General features: G+C 34.0%; 1 protein-coding gene across 4 annotated transcripts in view; it reads right to left on the bottom strand.

Moving 5' to 3' along the window:
• Positions 1-3,660: 3,660 nt before the first annotated feature.
• Positions 3,661-19,114, bottom strand: part of LOC126974547 (solute carrier family 22 member 5-like) — a 65,649-nt gene continuing 50,195 nt past the window's right edge. Inside the window, exons 3-10 of one of the 4 annotated variants that reach the window (XM_050822074.1) lie at positions 18,873-19,035; positions 15,894-16,015; positions 14,510-14,754; positions 12,990-13,138; positions 9,325-9,472; positions 7,697-7,977; positions 5,740-5,867; positions 3,661-5,097 (exon numbers count right to left, since the gene is read on the bottom strand). In XM_050822074.1, the coding sequence (XP_050678031.1) occupies positions 5,039-5,097; positions 5,740-5,867; positions 7,697-7,977; positions 9,325-9,472; positions 12,990-13,138; positions 14,510-14,754; positions 15,894-16,015; positions 18,873-19,035 (1,295 nt within the window). In that variant the 3' untranslated portion in view covers positions 3,661-5,038. The remainder of the gene's footprint in view (positions 5,098-5,739; positions 5,868-7,696; positions 7,978-9,324; positions 9,473-12,989; positions 13,139-14,509; positions 14,755-15,893; positions 16,016-18,872; positions 19,036-19,114) is intronic. The other 3 variants (XM_050822076.1, XM_050822075.1, XM_050822073.1) reach the window with 3 other exon arrangements.

Consider the following 19,114-nt stretch of genomic DNA (forward strand, 5'->3'; position numbering starts at 1 on the left):
CACAAACTCTCTCTTAAGGTTCTCATCTTGTGGTGCTTGCTTTAGAGAATGCCACAGGAAATTCCTTTTGTTTATTGACTCGATCAGTTTTCTGTTGATCCAATCTTTGCTCAGGGGATTCATGACTTTGGTCTTTATTTGTTTGTTTTCAGTAATAGCTTGCAACAGGATGGTTTCCAATAAAGAATATTCATTACTTAAGTTGGTGGTGATATTGGTCTTAACAGTTTTGTATAAGTTAGTAAAATCAATTGCTTCGTACTTTGTCCGTGAAGGCCGCTCAGGTGTGATTCTTTTTACCTCTAAATATATCTGCTTATGATCTGACATAGAGCTTTCTATGAGAGCCATATGGAAGGTGTTTTCTTTAAGACTTGTACATACGTGATCTAGTATAGTCTTGGAAGTTTTCGTAATTCGGGTACTGTGCTCTTTATCTGTTTTGTTAAGTATCCTCAGGGCATTCTCTTTTAGGACATGCTTATACTCTTTGATCATTTTTTCTTTGCTGAGCAAGTCTAAATTAAAATCTCCGAATACAATGATACGTTTTTTTTGGATAAATGGCTTGCGTATGTCTCTAGAAATTTTTGCACGCTCCTATGTCCATTGATAGTTTTTCTAGATGTATCCATAGGTAATGATTGCCATCTTCACACTGGCTATCCAAAAATTCATGTTTAAGATTTTTGTGGACATATATTGAAACTCCACCACCTCTTGACGATGTCCTGTAATTATAATGATGGGTGTAATTTGGTAGACTTAATCTTACTGCTTCATTCTCATCTTTAATCCATGTTTCTGTCAACACTATGATATGTACATTTGTTTTAAATGTTTCTATAATGCATCTTAACTCATCAAGTTTGCCGGGTTTCGCAATACTTCGAATATTAGCATAAAGAATCGATATTGATTTTGTTGTAGTTGTAATATCTTTATAGTTATTTGTTAGTTCATGTGTTATTTTAGTAGTACTATTTAATGTATTTTCTCTATAATTTAGTTTTTTGCCTTCTGTTCTATTATTTTCGGGGACCCTTTAATATACTTTATAATCAGGTTTTCTTCGCCTTTTTCTTGTCTATTTTTCAATTCTAATACAAGGTTTTTCATTTCTTTCTGTTGTTGTATAGTCTGGTCAGAGTAAATTCGAACACCATCTATTTTAATATTATTTTTATTACGCAATATAGCTATTGCTGTTTCTGATGTGGAAAAACATATTTTTAAAGGGCGTGCTTTAGTGGCATTATATTTTCCAAGCCTCTGTACTCTGACAGCTTTTGGGCAACCTGGGTATATGGTTTTTGTGATTTTTTCTATCTCCCGCCTATCATTTTCACGTCTTTCTTCAACATTTTCAAAATTTTTCTCAGGAATGCCTACTATAACAACATTTTTTTTCCTTTCAATGTGTTCATTAAGTTCGTACATTAAGTTATCATAAGTAGCTTGCGATGGAAATGTAGACGTTGATGATAAGTTAGTATTCATTTTAAGCTGGGCGAGGTCATTTTGGAGAGATTTAATGCTCCCTTTATTTATTGTTACAGTGTCTGATAACGCTACAATCTGTTCCTTAATATTTTTATTCTCAGCCATTAGTAAGTCCATTGTAGTGTTTACTTCTTGTAGTTTTTCTTTCATGGAAGATATATTCTCACTTATAGTGTTTATGGTTTCAGCCTGGTTTCTGCTGGATTCCAATAGTAGTTCCATGATATCGTTTTTAAATTGATCAAGTTGGTATGTAAAATCACTTTCTGGTGTTTTCCTTTTTCGTGAGGAGACGCTGTCCGTGTCTGATTCCAATTCGCTAGCGTTCGAGAGATCTGGTTGGGAATTACTGCTCCTTCCAGCTGATATATTTTTTGTCTTAGTTGACTTTTTAGCAGGAGAACGGATGATGTTCATTTTTGTTATGTAATCTTAAAAGACAGATTGTAATAATATGTATCGTCGGTATGTACGCACCCTTATACTTCACCAAGAAAACAGGTTTCGACTTCGAGTCACGCGTGCGCAACACACAAAACTGAGTTAACACTTCGAGTAATTAAAAATGCACTGTTTGTGAATAGTAGTTAGGTTTAAAGTTGGAAATAAGTAAAAAATAAATCTATGATTATATCGTTAAACAAGTCCGTCCGCTCCGCTTGTTCGGCTCGATTCGAGAATTATAAACATACAGATTCGTCCTTACACATTTACAACCGTTCATAAAACTTACCACTAGTCTAAAAATGAGACGAATCAATCACAATAACAATACAAATTGCTATTTAATTAATTTGAATCGTACATATTTATAGTTAAACTTATTTTATGGCAACACTAGTTTTATACTTGTATAAAACATTAGTTTTATAAATACAAGTACTACATACAGACATACACTAGAACAAATATTAAATAAATAAACATAATTTTTATCGTAATGCTATATCAGCTACTATCATCATTATAAATATGATCTGATAGCCAAAAGGGTATTAACATTTGAAAGGGCTGCATTTTGAGAAATCAACACAGTAAAACACCATGAATGTATTCGGATAGATGCTAGTCATTATACAATTAAATATACATGTGCGCGTACATACGCGCACACACTCACATGAGTGTGTGTGTTGTTGTGTGTGTGTGTGTGTGTGTGTGTATCTGTGTGTTTGTGTGGGTATTCGTTTTAATGTGATAAAAACACAGGATTTAAACTATGTGTATAAAAATATGCGGCGAATACATAAGCTTTGCAATTCAATCTTTCGAATTCGTTTGTTTGTGTTCGGAAGAGCTGTTTAACCTGATTCCTGCCGCCAAATTCCACCTTCGCACGACACGCCACAAGTGTGTGGTGGTCCTCCACAGTGCGGTTTTCAAGGAGCTTTCTTCCACGTACTACAAAGCTGTGGAATGAGCTTCGTTGTGCGGTGTTTCAGGGACGATACGACATGGGTACCTTCAAAAAAAGCGCGTACACCTTCCTTAAAGGCCGGCAACGCTCCTGTGATTCCTCTGGTGTTGCAAGAGATTGTGGGCGGCGGTGATCGCATAACAACAGGTGACCCGTACGCTCGTTTGTCCTCCTATTCCATAAAAAAAAAATGCGTCTGACAGTTTAATTTAATAAATAAAATTATAATTGAACTAACAAAAGCTTAAAAACGAATATGGAGTCGGAAATAATACATATCGTCGTGCAGAATATACAATTTCCTTATCTGGGCTTCTGAATGCACAGAGTTTATAACAAAGTATATGACGTAAATTCCAACGTTTGTTTCGATAGAGGGAAACTTGCATTCGGAATTCCACTTCAATAACAACCGAATCGATTCCCCTATTGCACGCGGTCTTTCATTTCCGAAAATAAGAATTCCAGGTCGTGTTCATATTCGTTTCTCAAAATACAAAAATCAAATCGAATAACGAATGAATGTGTCGTATTAATTAATGTTATTATTCATAAATTAAGTATTTTAATTACATATTAACACAATGTTAAAATCTTACTTCGTTTCGTTGAAATGAAATGAAATTTTATTTGCAAGAAAAATTTTACATAAGATGTTAACATAATATTATTGATAATCCAATATGTTTCGTCAATTGACATGCAAAATAGGTAATAAAAAATATTATAAAGCTGCAATTTTTGTTTGTTTGTTTGAACGCGCTAATCTCTGGTACTACTGGTCCGATTTGAATGATTCTTTCAGTGTTGGGTAGTCCATTTATCGAGGAAGGCTATAGGCTATGTTTTTTTTTTCAAAATTAGGGATCCGTAATAAAATTGCTATTTTGTAACACAAGGTGTAAAATCGAAAACCTATTTTTGCGTGCGCTGCAAAAACTATTGACAATAGAACAAAATGATGTACAATATATATATAGGCAATATTTTATTACTTATAAAACTATCGCGTGAATTATACTTTATATGGCAAAACAACGTTTGCTGGGTCAGCTAGTAGGTTATAAAATTGTCTAAATACCAACACATTATTGGTATACTGAAGCATGTCGGATTTCACAATGCTATCATTTATACATATTTCTAAAATTAAAATTTAAAGATATTATGTTATAAGACGTAAGTAATTAAATAATCCACTTAGTACCCATGTCATCACGTTAACAAATTCAATGTCATTAAGGTAAATAATTTACATATATAATTATCAAACTAATTAATAATACTATTATATAACTATTAAATTATAGTTCAATGCAGGTACATTTGCAATGTTGCTACAGTAAGTTTTGCTACAAAATTTTACAAATAGTAGCAATATTTTAATGGTTAATTTCGAGTTGGCTCTGTACACCGATTGTACTATTATTATATATAGATTGTACTATTATTATTATATATATCTTTGGCATCGCTTAAATTATCACTGTAACAATAATCTTTTTGGTGCCGAGGCTACCTAATTTACAAATTCACTATTGAAACTATATTTCTTTAGGCACGTTATGAAAAAATGATGACAGTAAAATTTTAAGATGCGCGCGCATCACACAAAATAACAGGGTGAAGTTGGTTCCTAAAATTTTCTGACGTTTGCGACATTTGTTTTTTTTTTTTTTGGTTTTATTCGTCCATTATTAGGATAGGCAAAGGGTTAAAGCCCATACAGTTGTTTTCATTATTTAATAATTAATTGTCAAAGCTATCTTTGCAAGATTTTTACAATATTGTTCATCCTAAAAACGTGGAATAGCACGAGGAATAAATCAATTGAAAGATTTTTTCTTCGTTGGGCCAAAGAAGTATAACTTCTTGCGTGCATACATAAGTACACACACACTTTTTTTTCATTACATATTTACACAAACACTGTTACTCATACAGTTAATTTTACATTATACATTATACTACGATTTTTCCCTAAATGAATTATTATTAATTTTTTATTTAACAATAATTTAACATTAATTGCTTTTATTTTTTTAATATCAAGATTAATTATAATATTTTTTTACATTCGAATTATATTACATCTCAAACTTAACCGTCTATTATTATCTATTCTGGAATTTGCTTAGTTCCATCTGCTGGCAGGAACCAGGATGCTATAATGCTACCTGAAACATTTTCATAAATTTAAATTCCGGTTAATCAATTATTTCGAAGGATCCAGATTATAAAAAAAATAGGCTAGAATAAGACTGAATCAACAAAACCTATTGCGAGATCGAAAGAGAAATGAGGAGATCTGCAGGAGAACCAAAGTTACCGACATAGCCCAAATGATTGCGAAACTGAAGTGGTAGTGGGCAGGGCACATAGTTCGACGGACAGATGGCCGTTGAGGCAGTAAAGTGCTCGAATGGCGACCACGTACTGGAAGACGCAGTGTTGGTATGCCCCCCACAAGAAGAACCGGCTATCTGGTCAAGATTGCCGGAATACGTTGAATGAGGGCAGCGGAAGACCGACCGTCGTGGAAATCTTTGGGGGAGAACTTCGTCCAGCAGTGGACGTCTTCTGGCTGATGATAATGATGATGTATTGAAAATATCATATTCTACAAATGAATACTTAGACTTGATAAGACACATTTTACTCAATGTTTATGCTGCACTTATAGGCGAACAAATAACCATTATTCACTCTGCGAGAAACATAATATGTTTCTCTGTCTCTAACTCATGGAGAGGGAAACAGATAGCGTCAATGCTTTTTTTATAACTTCGTTAAAATAAAAAATGATTAAAAATACTTACTAACAACGAGTAGCGACCACGCGTTGAAGGTGATCGCGCAGTAATTGAATAATAAGGTCGAGACCATATTGATTCCAATGAATGCACTAGTCCTGGCCACCATCATACTAAGACATGTCACCATTCCTCTGCAATTTGCATCCCACGAGTTTAATATCCAGTTCTTTAGAAATAAAGCCACTATTTTGGGAATCGCTTAATTAGTTTTTATTTTTTGGTTTTATAGCAGCATTTACAATATACATAAAATTTCAACTATTGCGGCTTGTAAGCAATACAGACCCCGTTCTTGTTGGTTACGTTTCGGGTACTGAATCTAAGAGGAAGATATTTGGTAAGTTCAGAATAAGTCTTAGAACGAAACAGATAAGCTAAATTTATAATATAAGATTAACAGTCTGCCCTAACAATTATTACAGGTGAAGCCATTTTCTAATTTCATCAATCCAGAAAATAGAGCCTTAGAGATACAGCTATTATCTTATTTAAATAAAGGCTAACACAAAGATCTAATAACTAAGAAACATAAACCCTTCCAGCCAATGTTACTTAAGAAAATTTTGCTGAAAAGAAATAGTAAGGTGTTACTTTTTGTTATTTTTTCATGGAAAAGGAGAACAAAGAAGGTCATCTGATGGTAAGTGATCATCGATAAAATGGTTCCAGCTGGTACTGGGGCACACTAGACCAAAGATTACATTCCATATGTGGCCGAAACCGAGAGTTGTAGGATGCAAGAAGGAACGCACTCTATCTCAATCGGCTGACTTGTAGTGCCATACGCGGCAGGTTGCTGGTGTTCTGCGACGTGATTTTTGAATAGGCACCACACTCTTGACTAAACAATAGTCGGACGTTCCAAGAGGGACACACCATACCGTCGACATAGACCTGTTAAATATGTGTACTCAGCAGACGATCTAGTAAGGATTGCATGTCCACATATCCACGTCTGGGACTGAACCAATTGGGACACACCATACCTGTTTGTATCCGCAAGGCATGACAAGGGCGACTGCCCCGTCTAAAGATGATGGATAGTTTTTAAGATGAAGAAGATTCCCTTTATGTTGCAAAATTCCACGTGAAGCGTGCAAGGGGGCAAGGTGTAGTTGCTGAAGTTGTTATCGGTCATTACCGGTTCTGTGCCTTGCCTAGAAATACCACAGACGACCCCGACTCTGTTACCCTCCTGGGGTTAGTAAAATATCTTCAAGAACCGCTGTCATATTGTGGTACTCATTATATGGTGGCTTTTGAGAGCAACCTATGCGAAAGCGGTGCTAGACCGCTATTTCACGCAGGTTTTCTGTGCGAGTGTGTAACTTCGATCTAGTTGCGTTCATAAAGTCGTCATAGAACGGATACGTAATTTTACGACATCGAATTATTAGCTCTTGGTTCTGACCTGTTGATTATTTTACTCAGGAAGTACAAAGCAGAAAAATATGTATACTTCTTATATTTCTATCTATCAAGACTTGGTGAATTCGATATAGTTCAAATTAAAATTCAAATATTTTTATTCAAAATAGGATTTAAAATCACTTATTGAACGTCAAAATCTACCACCCATTCAAAAGAGACTGCCTCAGACCTGAGAAGAATGGGCGCAAGAAACTCAGCGGGCCTTTTTTTTAATATAAAATATGGATTACCATTGTAATATCGTACAATAAACATTTATAATTAAAGAGCCTGAGGTTGTTCGCTTTATTCCCAGTCCGTGGTGTCATTAAGAAAATCGTTTATGCTATAATAACCTTTCCCACACAAACGTTTTTTAACAATTCTTTTAAATTTCGTAACACATTTGTTTTGTACATTTTCTGGGATCATATTGTAGAAGCAAATACATCGCCCAACAAAAGACTTACTTACTCGACCCAACCGAGTAGTAGGCACAACAAGTTTATGTTTGTTCCTCGTGTTAAGATAAAATAAAAAAATACCTTACCTGCAGGAAGTAGGGTACAAGTCCACAAAATATGACGCCAAAATGCCCATCCCAAGGTTCGTACCCGTAAACACCATGAGGGCCACAACACTTGATACTGGTTCGGGCATCAGGTTGATCAAGAAACCACCCAAAGCAGCGATAACAAGGATCGTCAGCAAAAGAATCCGTCTCCACTTCATGAGGTATGAAATAACGATAATTAGGAAAGCAAATATTGACTGAGATACTACTAGCGTGATTATAACGTTGTCTTCGACATTGGCATCACAAATAGGAACCTGTAAAAATAATTCATAATGAAATGTTGTAAATAACACAATTTATTATCAGTAATAGTAATAAATTATTATAAGTAATAAATTGTAACGAAAGTGGCAGAAATTGACACAAAGAGTTCTCTGATGTTATCCCATCGAATTTATCTGGTGTTGAAGCCGAAACTTATGCATTATGCACGTATTGCAATTGTCATCAGACGCACAATTTTTAGCAATTCCTTTTGCTTTCATTTTTTATGGTACACATGGTGAAAGCGTGTGTAAATTTTAATAAAATATGAAGTAAATCACTTCAAATTCAAATATTTTTATTCGAAATAGAATATAAAATCACTTATTGAAAGTGAAAAACTACCACCCATTCCAAAAGGTATGCCTCAGACCTGAGAAGAACGGGTGCAACAAACTCAGCGGGCTTCTTTTTTTATATAAAAATCTGGTTGCAATGTAAAATATAGTGTTTGCTCTGCAAAAGAGAGCTGTTCGTGCTATATATCAGCTTGGTTATAGACAGTATCTCAAAGAAAATTCTAGTAGGCTTCATAAGATACATAATAGTTTTAAGGGTAAATGTATATATATTTCTATAATAAAGTCCCAGCCAGTGGTCAGGCATTATCTATAAATAAATTTAAATGTTTTATAAAAAATGGCTCTTTCGTAAATCCTATTACTCCACAGCTGAATATCTAAATGGTCGGACACCCTGGGACTAGATTGTGATTATTTTATAGCAATAGAAATGACTGTACAATATTGTATATTTTTATTGAAAAGAGCGCAAAAAAAGAATGCTGGGAGAGTTTCTTGCGCCGCTTCTTCTCTCTCAGAGCGCCATTTGTTTCCGAAGCTGTAGTGGTATCTAGTATATTAGAAATGACATCAAAAAGAATTCTAAAGGAATCAATTTTGAGAAAATAAATGCTTTTTATGCCTTTTAAATCGTACAACAAATTTTATTATCTAATAGCCTATGAGCGGTCGCTCAGTTCCCAATCAGTGGTATCATTAAGAAAGTCATTTATGTTATAGTAACCTTTATTACAAAAACGTTTTCTTTTGAAATTCATATTACTTTTTTTACATTTTCTGGGATCTTGTTGTAAAACCATATACATCGCCCCATAAACGACTTACTTACACGACTAAGCTGAGTAGTTAAGCATTATAAGTTTATGTCTGTTCCTAGTGTTAACATTATGGCTATGAAAGTTTCTAGCAAATTCACTTATGTGCCTATGTACATACATAATATTATCAAGAATATATTGAGAGGCAACAGTCAAGATGTTTATTTCTTTAAATTTTGTTCTCAATGATTCAGCTAAAAGATAAAAAGAAACTTACGTCTGTAGAATTACTGAAACTGGTTTCACTAGGGATGTCTTCACTCAAAGATATCAGATGGCAGAAACTGCTATATTCGCCAGAGGTTGAAAGGTTTTGAATAACTAAGTTCAATAGAAATGGTAACCACATCAGGAAACTATTATTACTGTAAAAAAAAGAAAAAAATATTTGATTTTATAATGTCTCTTTATGTGACCTAGAGATATCATAAACAGTAATAATAAATTTGATTTATTAATATAATACTCTGTCTACTTAAGATCCCACGAGAGAAGTATTATTTTGTTCTGTTTTCATAATTCTGTATTAATTATTAGTCTGATAAAATTTGCAAGGACGGATCAGTACAGTTGATTCTCGTCGATTTTACCCGAAAAGAGCTAATTTAGCCGAGTGTAATGGCTTAGCCTCATTTCACACCACTAAACAAAATCCCAGCTTTAGTGTTTTTCACCCTAAGAGTTTCGAATTAGATACATATATATGCATCTTTGTCTTTAAACATCTGAGAGACACGTGTAATAAAGCCAAATAAACGATATGCATTATTCGATATGTGATCGATGAGCTCGTCGAGTGTCAATTTGGCATCAAAGCATAGCATATATTAAGAAGACAGGATCCTGATTCTTTTACATGATTGTTTTAAATCTCCCTGTAATTTTGTTTTTATTCCTCGTAAAAGAGATGAGCATTACATTAATTCTAACCAACACATAATCTCGTACCTTCACAATAGATATCAAACCTATTCAAGTCTTCATGCATAAACAAACAAAACTTTACATATGCATACATATTATACAAACATGACGTCATTTATATACAATGTCAAAAGCAACGGGCCCAGTATAGAGCCTTGGGGTACACCTGGCGTATGGTTTTTACTGTAGGAGAGATAAAACCCTTAATAACTACTTTGAACACTTTCAATCAACAATAAAGAATAAAATGTACGTGCCGCCTAAATAGGTTAGCTAGGGTTAAAGTTTTCCTTTATATATCAATTGTACAATACCATACTAGACACTATACTAGGACTCACTGAGATGCACAAATTTAAGAAATATATTAAGCTTCATTGACAAAGAAAGCTTGCTATAGTATAGCAGATCACACTAAATATAATAATGCATGGTTCTTATCTGTTCTTAAAAGATCAGCTGAGATTTTCTTATAAGTCTTCTGGATATGTCGAAGCCCCTTTTACGAAGATTTGACAATTAGGTCGATTAGGCAGGACCGTATTGGTGTTCTATGATTGTGTATCACAGCATTGTGTAAATAGGTTGATGTAACAACATCTCCAAAATTTAGGAATCGATTATAGTAAAGAAAATGGACGAAAATTAGCGACTTGATATTTTGTACTTGCTTTAAATACAGGCGTTATATATAAGAGCAGATACTTGGAGAAGAACTACAAGATAAAGATTTATTGAAATAATTTCCAAGGGAAAATTTCCAGTGCATTTGGCGCCTTATTAAGGATCGATATTTAGAAGTGCTGCACAAAATTCGAGTATGTTGAGATATATTTTTATATTTTCCATTAAAGCAGTAGAGTCTTTGCCGTAACTTATATTTTCAAGTAAATCAATATTACACGCTCGATTGAAAGCGGGTTATAAACAATGTTTGCAATCACTTTATATCTAATAGTAAAGTAAATGTAAAAATTTGCGGTGGCAACAAAAAGCAAAAGATTTCTAATGTCTATAAATAAATATGCGATAATAATTGGAAGGAGACATAATATTTAGTCAAAAACAACATTGAATCGCACATGAATTACTATTGAATCGTCTTTTATACATAGAAATGTGATACGATTTCAAACCCATACATATTGACAATTGAGTAAGATGTGAATTTATAAAGAAGTGGGAATTATTGGTGAAAACGGCGACGACGGCATTTGTTGGCGTACCAATCAGATGAGTGGTTGTGTATAACCTTTGGAAACGCGCAGCAGCAATAAAATCGTCACGTTGTCGTCGATATTTACTTTACACACGTAATGCACATTTCATCTCGCAACCTTGAGCTTACTGTCTCTTTCATAAACAACAATTGTATATGATTTTCAACTTTTAAGTCAGGTATATTTTGTATCTTGCAGCTACGAGAAGCTTAGTCAAGTTCATCGATTTTAGTCTTCTATATTTGTGAATTAGTGCAAAGCAAAGTATCTTCCTGTCTCAAATAATGCTTCATTTGAATGAGATCAGTGATTCCTCTCTATTCGCAATAACGGTACCTCCCAGAAGCCGTTACGCTGCTCGAGCTTGTTATCATCTCGGAGTGCTTTACACACTTCCAAGAAAGCTGAATTTGATCTTCATGCAGTTGGTACCTGAACTTCGCAATTTTTGTGTTCATGTATCGGTCTCGGTGTTAAGGATCAAAACCGATCATGGTATTAAACCTCCTTTAGTTCACCTAGAGATATAGAAACAGTAGTATTCTTTTATTCTTGCAGATTGGACACTTCCATTTAAATTTTTAAATAGAAATTATATTTCGTCAGGTTTGGTCACTACAGTAATGCATACTCATGATACTTTAACTGCATTTAATAGTTTCCTTGTCGATAAGATTATTTGAACATTTAGAGCTATCCATGAAGAACTATTCTCTACAGATACATCAATCAAATACTTTGAAGGTGAGTTAAAATTATATCGACGTGTAGTGACACGAGTTTTGTCGTCACTTTCATGTTCTTGTCAAGGTTGGACTGTTCTATGTTTTTATTTATATTATCTTTTTTAGTGTATGATCTATGATCTTCCACATCTGGAATTCGGGTTTACTCAATAACCAGTTGTGTCAGACCATATACTAAGGCGAAGTCGTTAACAGATCCTACTACATGATACTACTGTGGTGCGTGAGCCTAGCCATTCGGCGTGGTGGGCGTTAAAATTGCCAAGATCTCTGTAGTGGGAATCTGCTCCACACGGATCTATATGGGCATGCGTAGATTCGCGGATGGTCGTCGCAGTCTACGTGCAAACTCAATCCTACTCCGAGTAGGAGAGGTAAGATATATCAGCCAGAGAGGAATTCTGTGTCTCGGTCAAAAGGCAAGGGCCGGTTTCGCCGTACCCAGATTGAAGTGGACGGCATTTAATTTTGAGCGAGGACATTTGATGTTGCAAAAGTCCACAGCGAAGGTGGAGGAGGGTGATTTGAGCCTCCTGCTCTATTTGCCCCGAGTCAATACAGGATTGCCCACACACCGAACCTAGTACAGCGGCAGGACCGCTTTTTCACGCCGGTTTTAAGGAAGAGAGTGGTATTTCTCCGGCCGTGCAAACCTGATTCGGTTGAGTCCGTTAGGACCCAACATGGCACTACCACACATAAATCATATACTATCGGTTACTTTTTAATTACAGTTTCATGTATGAGCGCACGCACACACACGTATGTTATATCGGTTACATATTTCGACTAGAACTAAAAAATCAAGCTCAATTAACGGCTCTTTTTTGTACGATGTAATGGCACGAGGAGATCACCTACCAAGTGGACCCAATACTCTTCCAAATGCGGATAAACTTAAACGGCTTAAGCTTAAAAGGCAGACAATGATGACAGATGACAGGTAGCCTGTACGCTCGTTTGTCTAACTCTTACATGAACGGATATCTTACGTGATATAGACTACGAAGACGATATAGTAGAGCTGCAGTGTCCTCCACAGCATAGGCGGTCGAAACAGCGGCGCAGTCTGTTCACGCAGTGACTGCCATAGAGACTGATGCTTCCCATTTCCTGAACCCTCAAGCACCAGCGATGATAACTGAAAGTCATTTTCATAATTTGAAATTAAAACAACTGTAATTAAATGTTCTTCCCACAAATATCGTGAATGTTGAATTTTCTTTAAGCACAAATACTTTTCCCCCATTTAAATAAAATGCTTATTAAAAAAAAATTCCAGGTTAATATAAAAACCCTACTCAATTCTCATACATAACAATATTAATTAATTGACTGAAATTCTTTTGTTGTAAAATTTTATCTAAAGACAGAACAAGTCTACCTTGGTCTACCATCTAAACTTAATTTTAAGGTCTTAAAATTGTAAAAACGTGGCACAAAAGTCTATTTTTTATCGTGAAAATTTATCTATTTATAAAGTTATAACAAAGGCAATATATTTTAATTTTAGATTAGTGTATTTTATTATATATTTACTCAACTTAGATTTAGATATTTGTTATTTTTAATTGTAATTAAAACACATACAAATTAAATTGGCATCAAGTTATAACTAATTCTAAACCAAGAAAATGTAAAATGTTTACAAATAGACATTTTGCCTAAGAATGGTTTGTTGGGACGTATAACGTTTCCCGCGTTTATTTGCAAGGCAGTTTGTCATTAGGAAAACTTCAGAATTATCATTGTATTGACAGTGTTGTCAACGATATTGTAAACATTTTGCATTTTCTTTGTTTATCATCAGTTATAACTTTATACCAAGTTTATTTGTAAGGCCGTCATTATTTGTTATCCTTAAAACAATTCTCAATTGGTTATGGCAGTCTTTCAAATTATTTTTGTATAATCTTTTTTCTCTGGTTTTAGTTTTTGAGTCAATTTTAGACTACAATGTAATGATAAGCGAAATAAGCATGCAGTGTTGTTTACCTTTAAATGATTTTGCATACCCTATGCATGTAATTAAAATAGTTAATACTTTAAGAAATAGTTTTATCTAAAATCTCTGGTAGACCAATATATAAATAATTAAATCTAATTGTGGTATTATAAATATTATAGTCAAAACTGATATTCGCCCAATTAGACCTGTTAAAAAAACATGTAGCTTATTTAAGGGTGGCCCTCTAGTTTAGACACATTTTTATTAACCAGTTGAAGGCTCCGTTGCACCAGATGCCGGCTAGATTATTGTTAACATAACAGCGCCTATTTCTGCCGTGAAGCAGTAATGTGTAAGGTGTGATAGGTCGGAAAAGCGCCATACCTAGTGATATTACTGGGCAAATGAGACTTGACATGTTGTCTCAAGGTGATGAGCGCAGTTGTAGTGACGCTCGGTATTTTCGGGTTTTTCATTAATCCTGAGTGGCGTATCAATTACCATCACCTGAACGTCCTGCTAGTCTCTTTAACTTGTGGTATATATGAGAATATTGTTCCTTACCTTAAGTGTCTCTTGGGATCCTCTGTGATTGATTCTGTGAATAGTCTTCAATACTTCTACAGCTTCATCTTCTCTGCCATAGTTTGCCAGGAACTTGGGAGATTCACAGAAGAAGCAGATGGCGATACCGCCTAATCCAGCTGGTAGTGCCAGCACTATGATTAACAGTCTCCATGGTGTAAATGTGAGACTCAGGAACGGAATGTCAATTTTAAAGTTTAGAAGCAGCGTGGGGTACGTAAGCACTGTAATAATAAACATAATTTGAAGACTTTCTTACAAGTTCCCTTATACTCAAGTATTTCAATAAAAACTATTTGTAATTTGTATTTAAAGACCATCACCATCTATTCTACTACAATAATGTTTTCTACTACCAAGGGCTTCACGTACCAAATATATGAAGAATTCTGTTATTTTAGTTTAATTACAAGTAATAAACCATTTCATTTAACTCCTGACGAGCTAAGCTGCGACACCGCGCGTGGCGCCATTGCCATCCTTGTCATATAATTTATTGCTGTTCAAGTGTTTGCTTTTGTTTTTAAACAAGCTAGCGCTTTGTTAGATAACATAAACAATGGATACTGCGTAATTTGAACAAATTTCATATAAAGTAAAACTAAGTAAAAATTGTCATGCTTTTTTTTATGATTTTTGTAGATTTACCTACATTTTACATTTCGATTATTACTAATGAATGTAGTAATTTTTTATTACTAAAACATGCTTCAAAGTTACTAATTAGTAATAGAACAGTTACTAAACCATCATAGATAATACAAAAAAGAATTTTTAAATCGACTGCTACAGATAATTTTTACGGCTGACCGCATTTGACACAGATAAGGATTAAAAATTAAAAAAAAAGAAACTTTTATAGTCTGTTAAATTAATAAGTGAAATGATTTAAAGTTGAATATTTACTAACACGACCTTCTTATTTCGAACCACTTTATAAGGCGAAAACTGTATAATACGCAATATTTCAAGGCCCTGGTTTGACTTAAAGAGATTTTACTCTATTATTGATGTATTTAAAGATTTTCTATACAAAAGGCATTCCTTGTCTTATTCATCACTAACTTGAGGTAGTAATTTTCAAGTTTTTTCATGTAGCAGAAAACATACAATTTACATTATTTTAGATGTTTATGCTATGATTTTTTTAATGAAATCACACCTTGGGAATAGCTCGACCACCCCCATTCTACTCAGGTTAAAAGCATAGTATGTTTTTCTGTGGAATTTAAATTTTCAATAGGAAATTTAAATTCCAATTTTGAATAAAAGTATATGAATTTGAATTTATCATTCAGATAATCGGCAGATTTGCTCTTCTCATTTATAAAATGTGTAATAATATATGACCAGTCGTACTCACAGGCTCCTGCCGCTGGGGACAGTACGATCAGACACGTTATAATCAACATAAATTTGCCTCTAACACTCTGGACACAAGACTCTCCCAACAAAGTGTACGTCACAGAGTTTGCAGCACAAGAACTGAAATTAATCAAAATAAGATTTATTTATTTATTGGTAATCATCAGCGTTACAGTAAACGTTAATAAACAATAATATAAAACATAATTCTTAAGGCCATTATAGATTACTCATATTGACAATATTATTTTACAATAGTTTTACAACGAGATATATTACAGAACAACTGCCTCTTGTGTTTCTTATTTACTGTGTGTATGTTTGTGTGTGGGTGTGAAAGCGTATGTGTGTTTTAAACAAATGAGTAAGGCACTGTCTTAGACTGTTATAATTTAATAATTTCACGCTTCAATTTATCCTTTTCTAACATGAAGATATCTAAAATATCATACTCGTAGTTATTATTGTAATTATTTTGAATACTGCAAATAATCGAGTTTTTATAATAGTTCGTTTTGGTACGTGGTGCAACCAGGAGTTTCATATGACGTGTTCTATATTGTGGTACATTAAAATCGCACAAAAACAAAACAGAAAAAAATTAAAAATAAATAAACGATAAGGCACTCAATAATTCAGAACAGTTTGTATTGCCTGACATGATGATAAAGAATGTAGAAACATTACTTCTTGTTGGTTTCGGCGGAGTTCCAGTGGGTCTATATTAAAAAATCTACATTCTTCATCGTATGACGTGTAGGGATGATATGCTTTGTAACATAAATATTTTAGGATTTTTTTTGTACGGTTTCAATTTTTTGCATGTAAGTTGTATAGTGTGGAGACCAGATATTGGATGAATATTCTAGTAGACTTCAAACAAGTGCGAAATATAAAATTTTTATGCATTTGATTTTATAAAAGTTATACATGTAGGTACGTTTAACAAAGCCCAATTGTTGAACGGCCTTATCTTTAATTATGTCCATATGATGAGTAAAAGTCATTTTATAATCTAAGTATAGTCCCAAATCTCTTACTGTTGTAGCTGATTTTATTAAGTGATTATCTATTTTATACTCATATTTATGTATTTGTTTTTTACGTGTAAAAGAGGTAGGTTTTTTACGTGCAGGTGCAAGCATTTATCTGCATTTATCGATATTCTATTTAGTTTATAATACTCTGACAAGTTATTTAAGTCTCCCTGTAATCGAACGCAGTCATTAAGGCAACCAACTTGTATTAAAATTTTTTTGTCATCGGCAAATAGTAAATATTTTGAATTTTTTATCCACAAATCAATATCGAATAGGTAAGCGTTATACAAGAGAGGCCCTAAAATAGATCCTTGTGGTACGCCCGACAGAATTTCTGTATCTCTTGAAACTACATGTAAGTACTGCTTGCCTTCGTTTGGTAATGTACGATTTTATCCATCTATAGAGATCTCCCCGAATTCCTAGAGCATGCAGTTTGTGAAGTAGTATTATATGTTCCACGCGGTCAAATGCTTTTTGGAAATCTGTATAAATTACATTTACTTGGTATGCATCATCCATACTGTTTAAAATGAAATCGGAAAAAAAGAGCCAAGTTTGTCGATATAATACGAGATAATTAAACTTAGTAATAAGTTATTTATTAGAAGTATTCACAAAAATTGCATGCTTACAAAGTCCACATAGCAGAAGTGAAACCTGCATTGTGCATGAACCTCTTGCCTTCACCTGCATTGTGGATGACACATGATTTCAACCGCAATGAAAGACATTACTATCACCGCTACCATACTTATGTTCTCCTGGTGTCTATGCATACTAATACGTCGTGCGCATGACGTCAGAATACATTAAGGTATACTCGCGTCATACATGAGACAATCTCTTCTTCAACTATGATCGCCTGGTACCAAAAGACTGTATGACTTCCTTCCTGTCTCATTTTCTCCCACGTTAAATGGTATAAATTTTCGTGTCTGTCTCTTTTTACCGTCGCGCTTTTTCATTTCATTAACTTTAATATTTTGGCATTAATACACTCGTACCACAGTAACCATTTTAGATGTCATAAAACTCTCGGGGAAATAAACCAGTATCAAATGGCATCACGATACATACTATAAGCAAATTATTGTATTATTCTAAAGAATAAATAACACAATGCCAGTAACAGTAGATGATAATAATTATTGACGAAGTTTTGAATAAAATGAAATGTGTATGTTTATTTAAATTAATGCTTGTAACTATATTTACTATACTTATCATATTATGTAATAAAACCATCATAACGTAAATGTGTACCTAGAATACTGACAAAACTTCCGCATTCGATAGCTCAGCTGTCAGGTCGAACTTACTGCCAGCGCTTGGGTTCTTGGTCGCTCTTTTGAGACGCTCACATAACTCTTTATACAATATTCGGCCCTCCGGGCCCCACGGGCCAAGTGTCTCTCACGCTCTCACAAAAATGTAAGACTTATTAAGACCGAGATATTAGTACTGTCTTGGGAAGTCGATGCAGCAGAACCAAATTGAAGTCAACATAAGTCACGTCCCACAACACAGATTTTACCAACCGTTTTTAAGCAGTATAGTCAACAGACTCTGCTATGTTTCTTATACATATATAAATGTTAAATACTAAAGCAAAAAGTATCCGTCTATATCATATATGGTCAGTCAATAAATAGGTGGTTGCGATAAATTAACTCGTGATTGGCCACTGTTAACACAATTTAATATTATTTATTTATTTAAGTAAGTATAATCTGGTATAACACCTTAACCAGTAAAGTTTCCAAAATTAAAAATCACATTTAGACTAACTAAAACAAAATTATATAAAAAAAATGAGAAAAAAATCGAAGCAAATGAAGAAACCTCTACGAAACTTGTATTATTAAGGTGACAATGTTTTTCATAAAAAAATAATAACACAACTTCGAAATAGCAACAACAAGGCAAATACTTACAAACACACAGAGAGGAACTTTATCAGCCCGAGTACGATCCAGTTGCTCGCAAGACTCGACAGTGATGACAGTAAAGAGCCAACAAGTACTGATATGATTAAAGAATATCGTCTGCCTTTAGTGTCAGAAATGTAGCCCCAGGGGTACGATGCCACCAAAATACCTGAAAAATTTTAATAGTATACTAAATATTGAAAAAGAACGCGGGACCGAGCTAGCTTACAATTTACACAGTTCACCCG

This window comes from Leptidea sinapis, chromosome 32 (genome assembly GCF_905404315.1).
Source record: "Leptidea sinapis chromosome 32, ilLepSina1.1, whole genome shotgun sequence".
NCBI classification, from domain to species: domain Eukaryota; kingdom Metazoa; phylum Arthropoda; class Insecta; order Lepidoptera; family Pieridae; genus Leptidea; species Leptidea sinapis.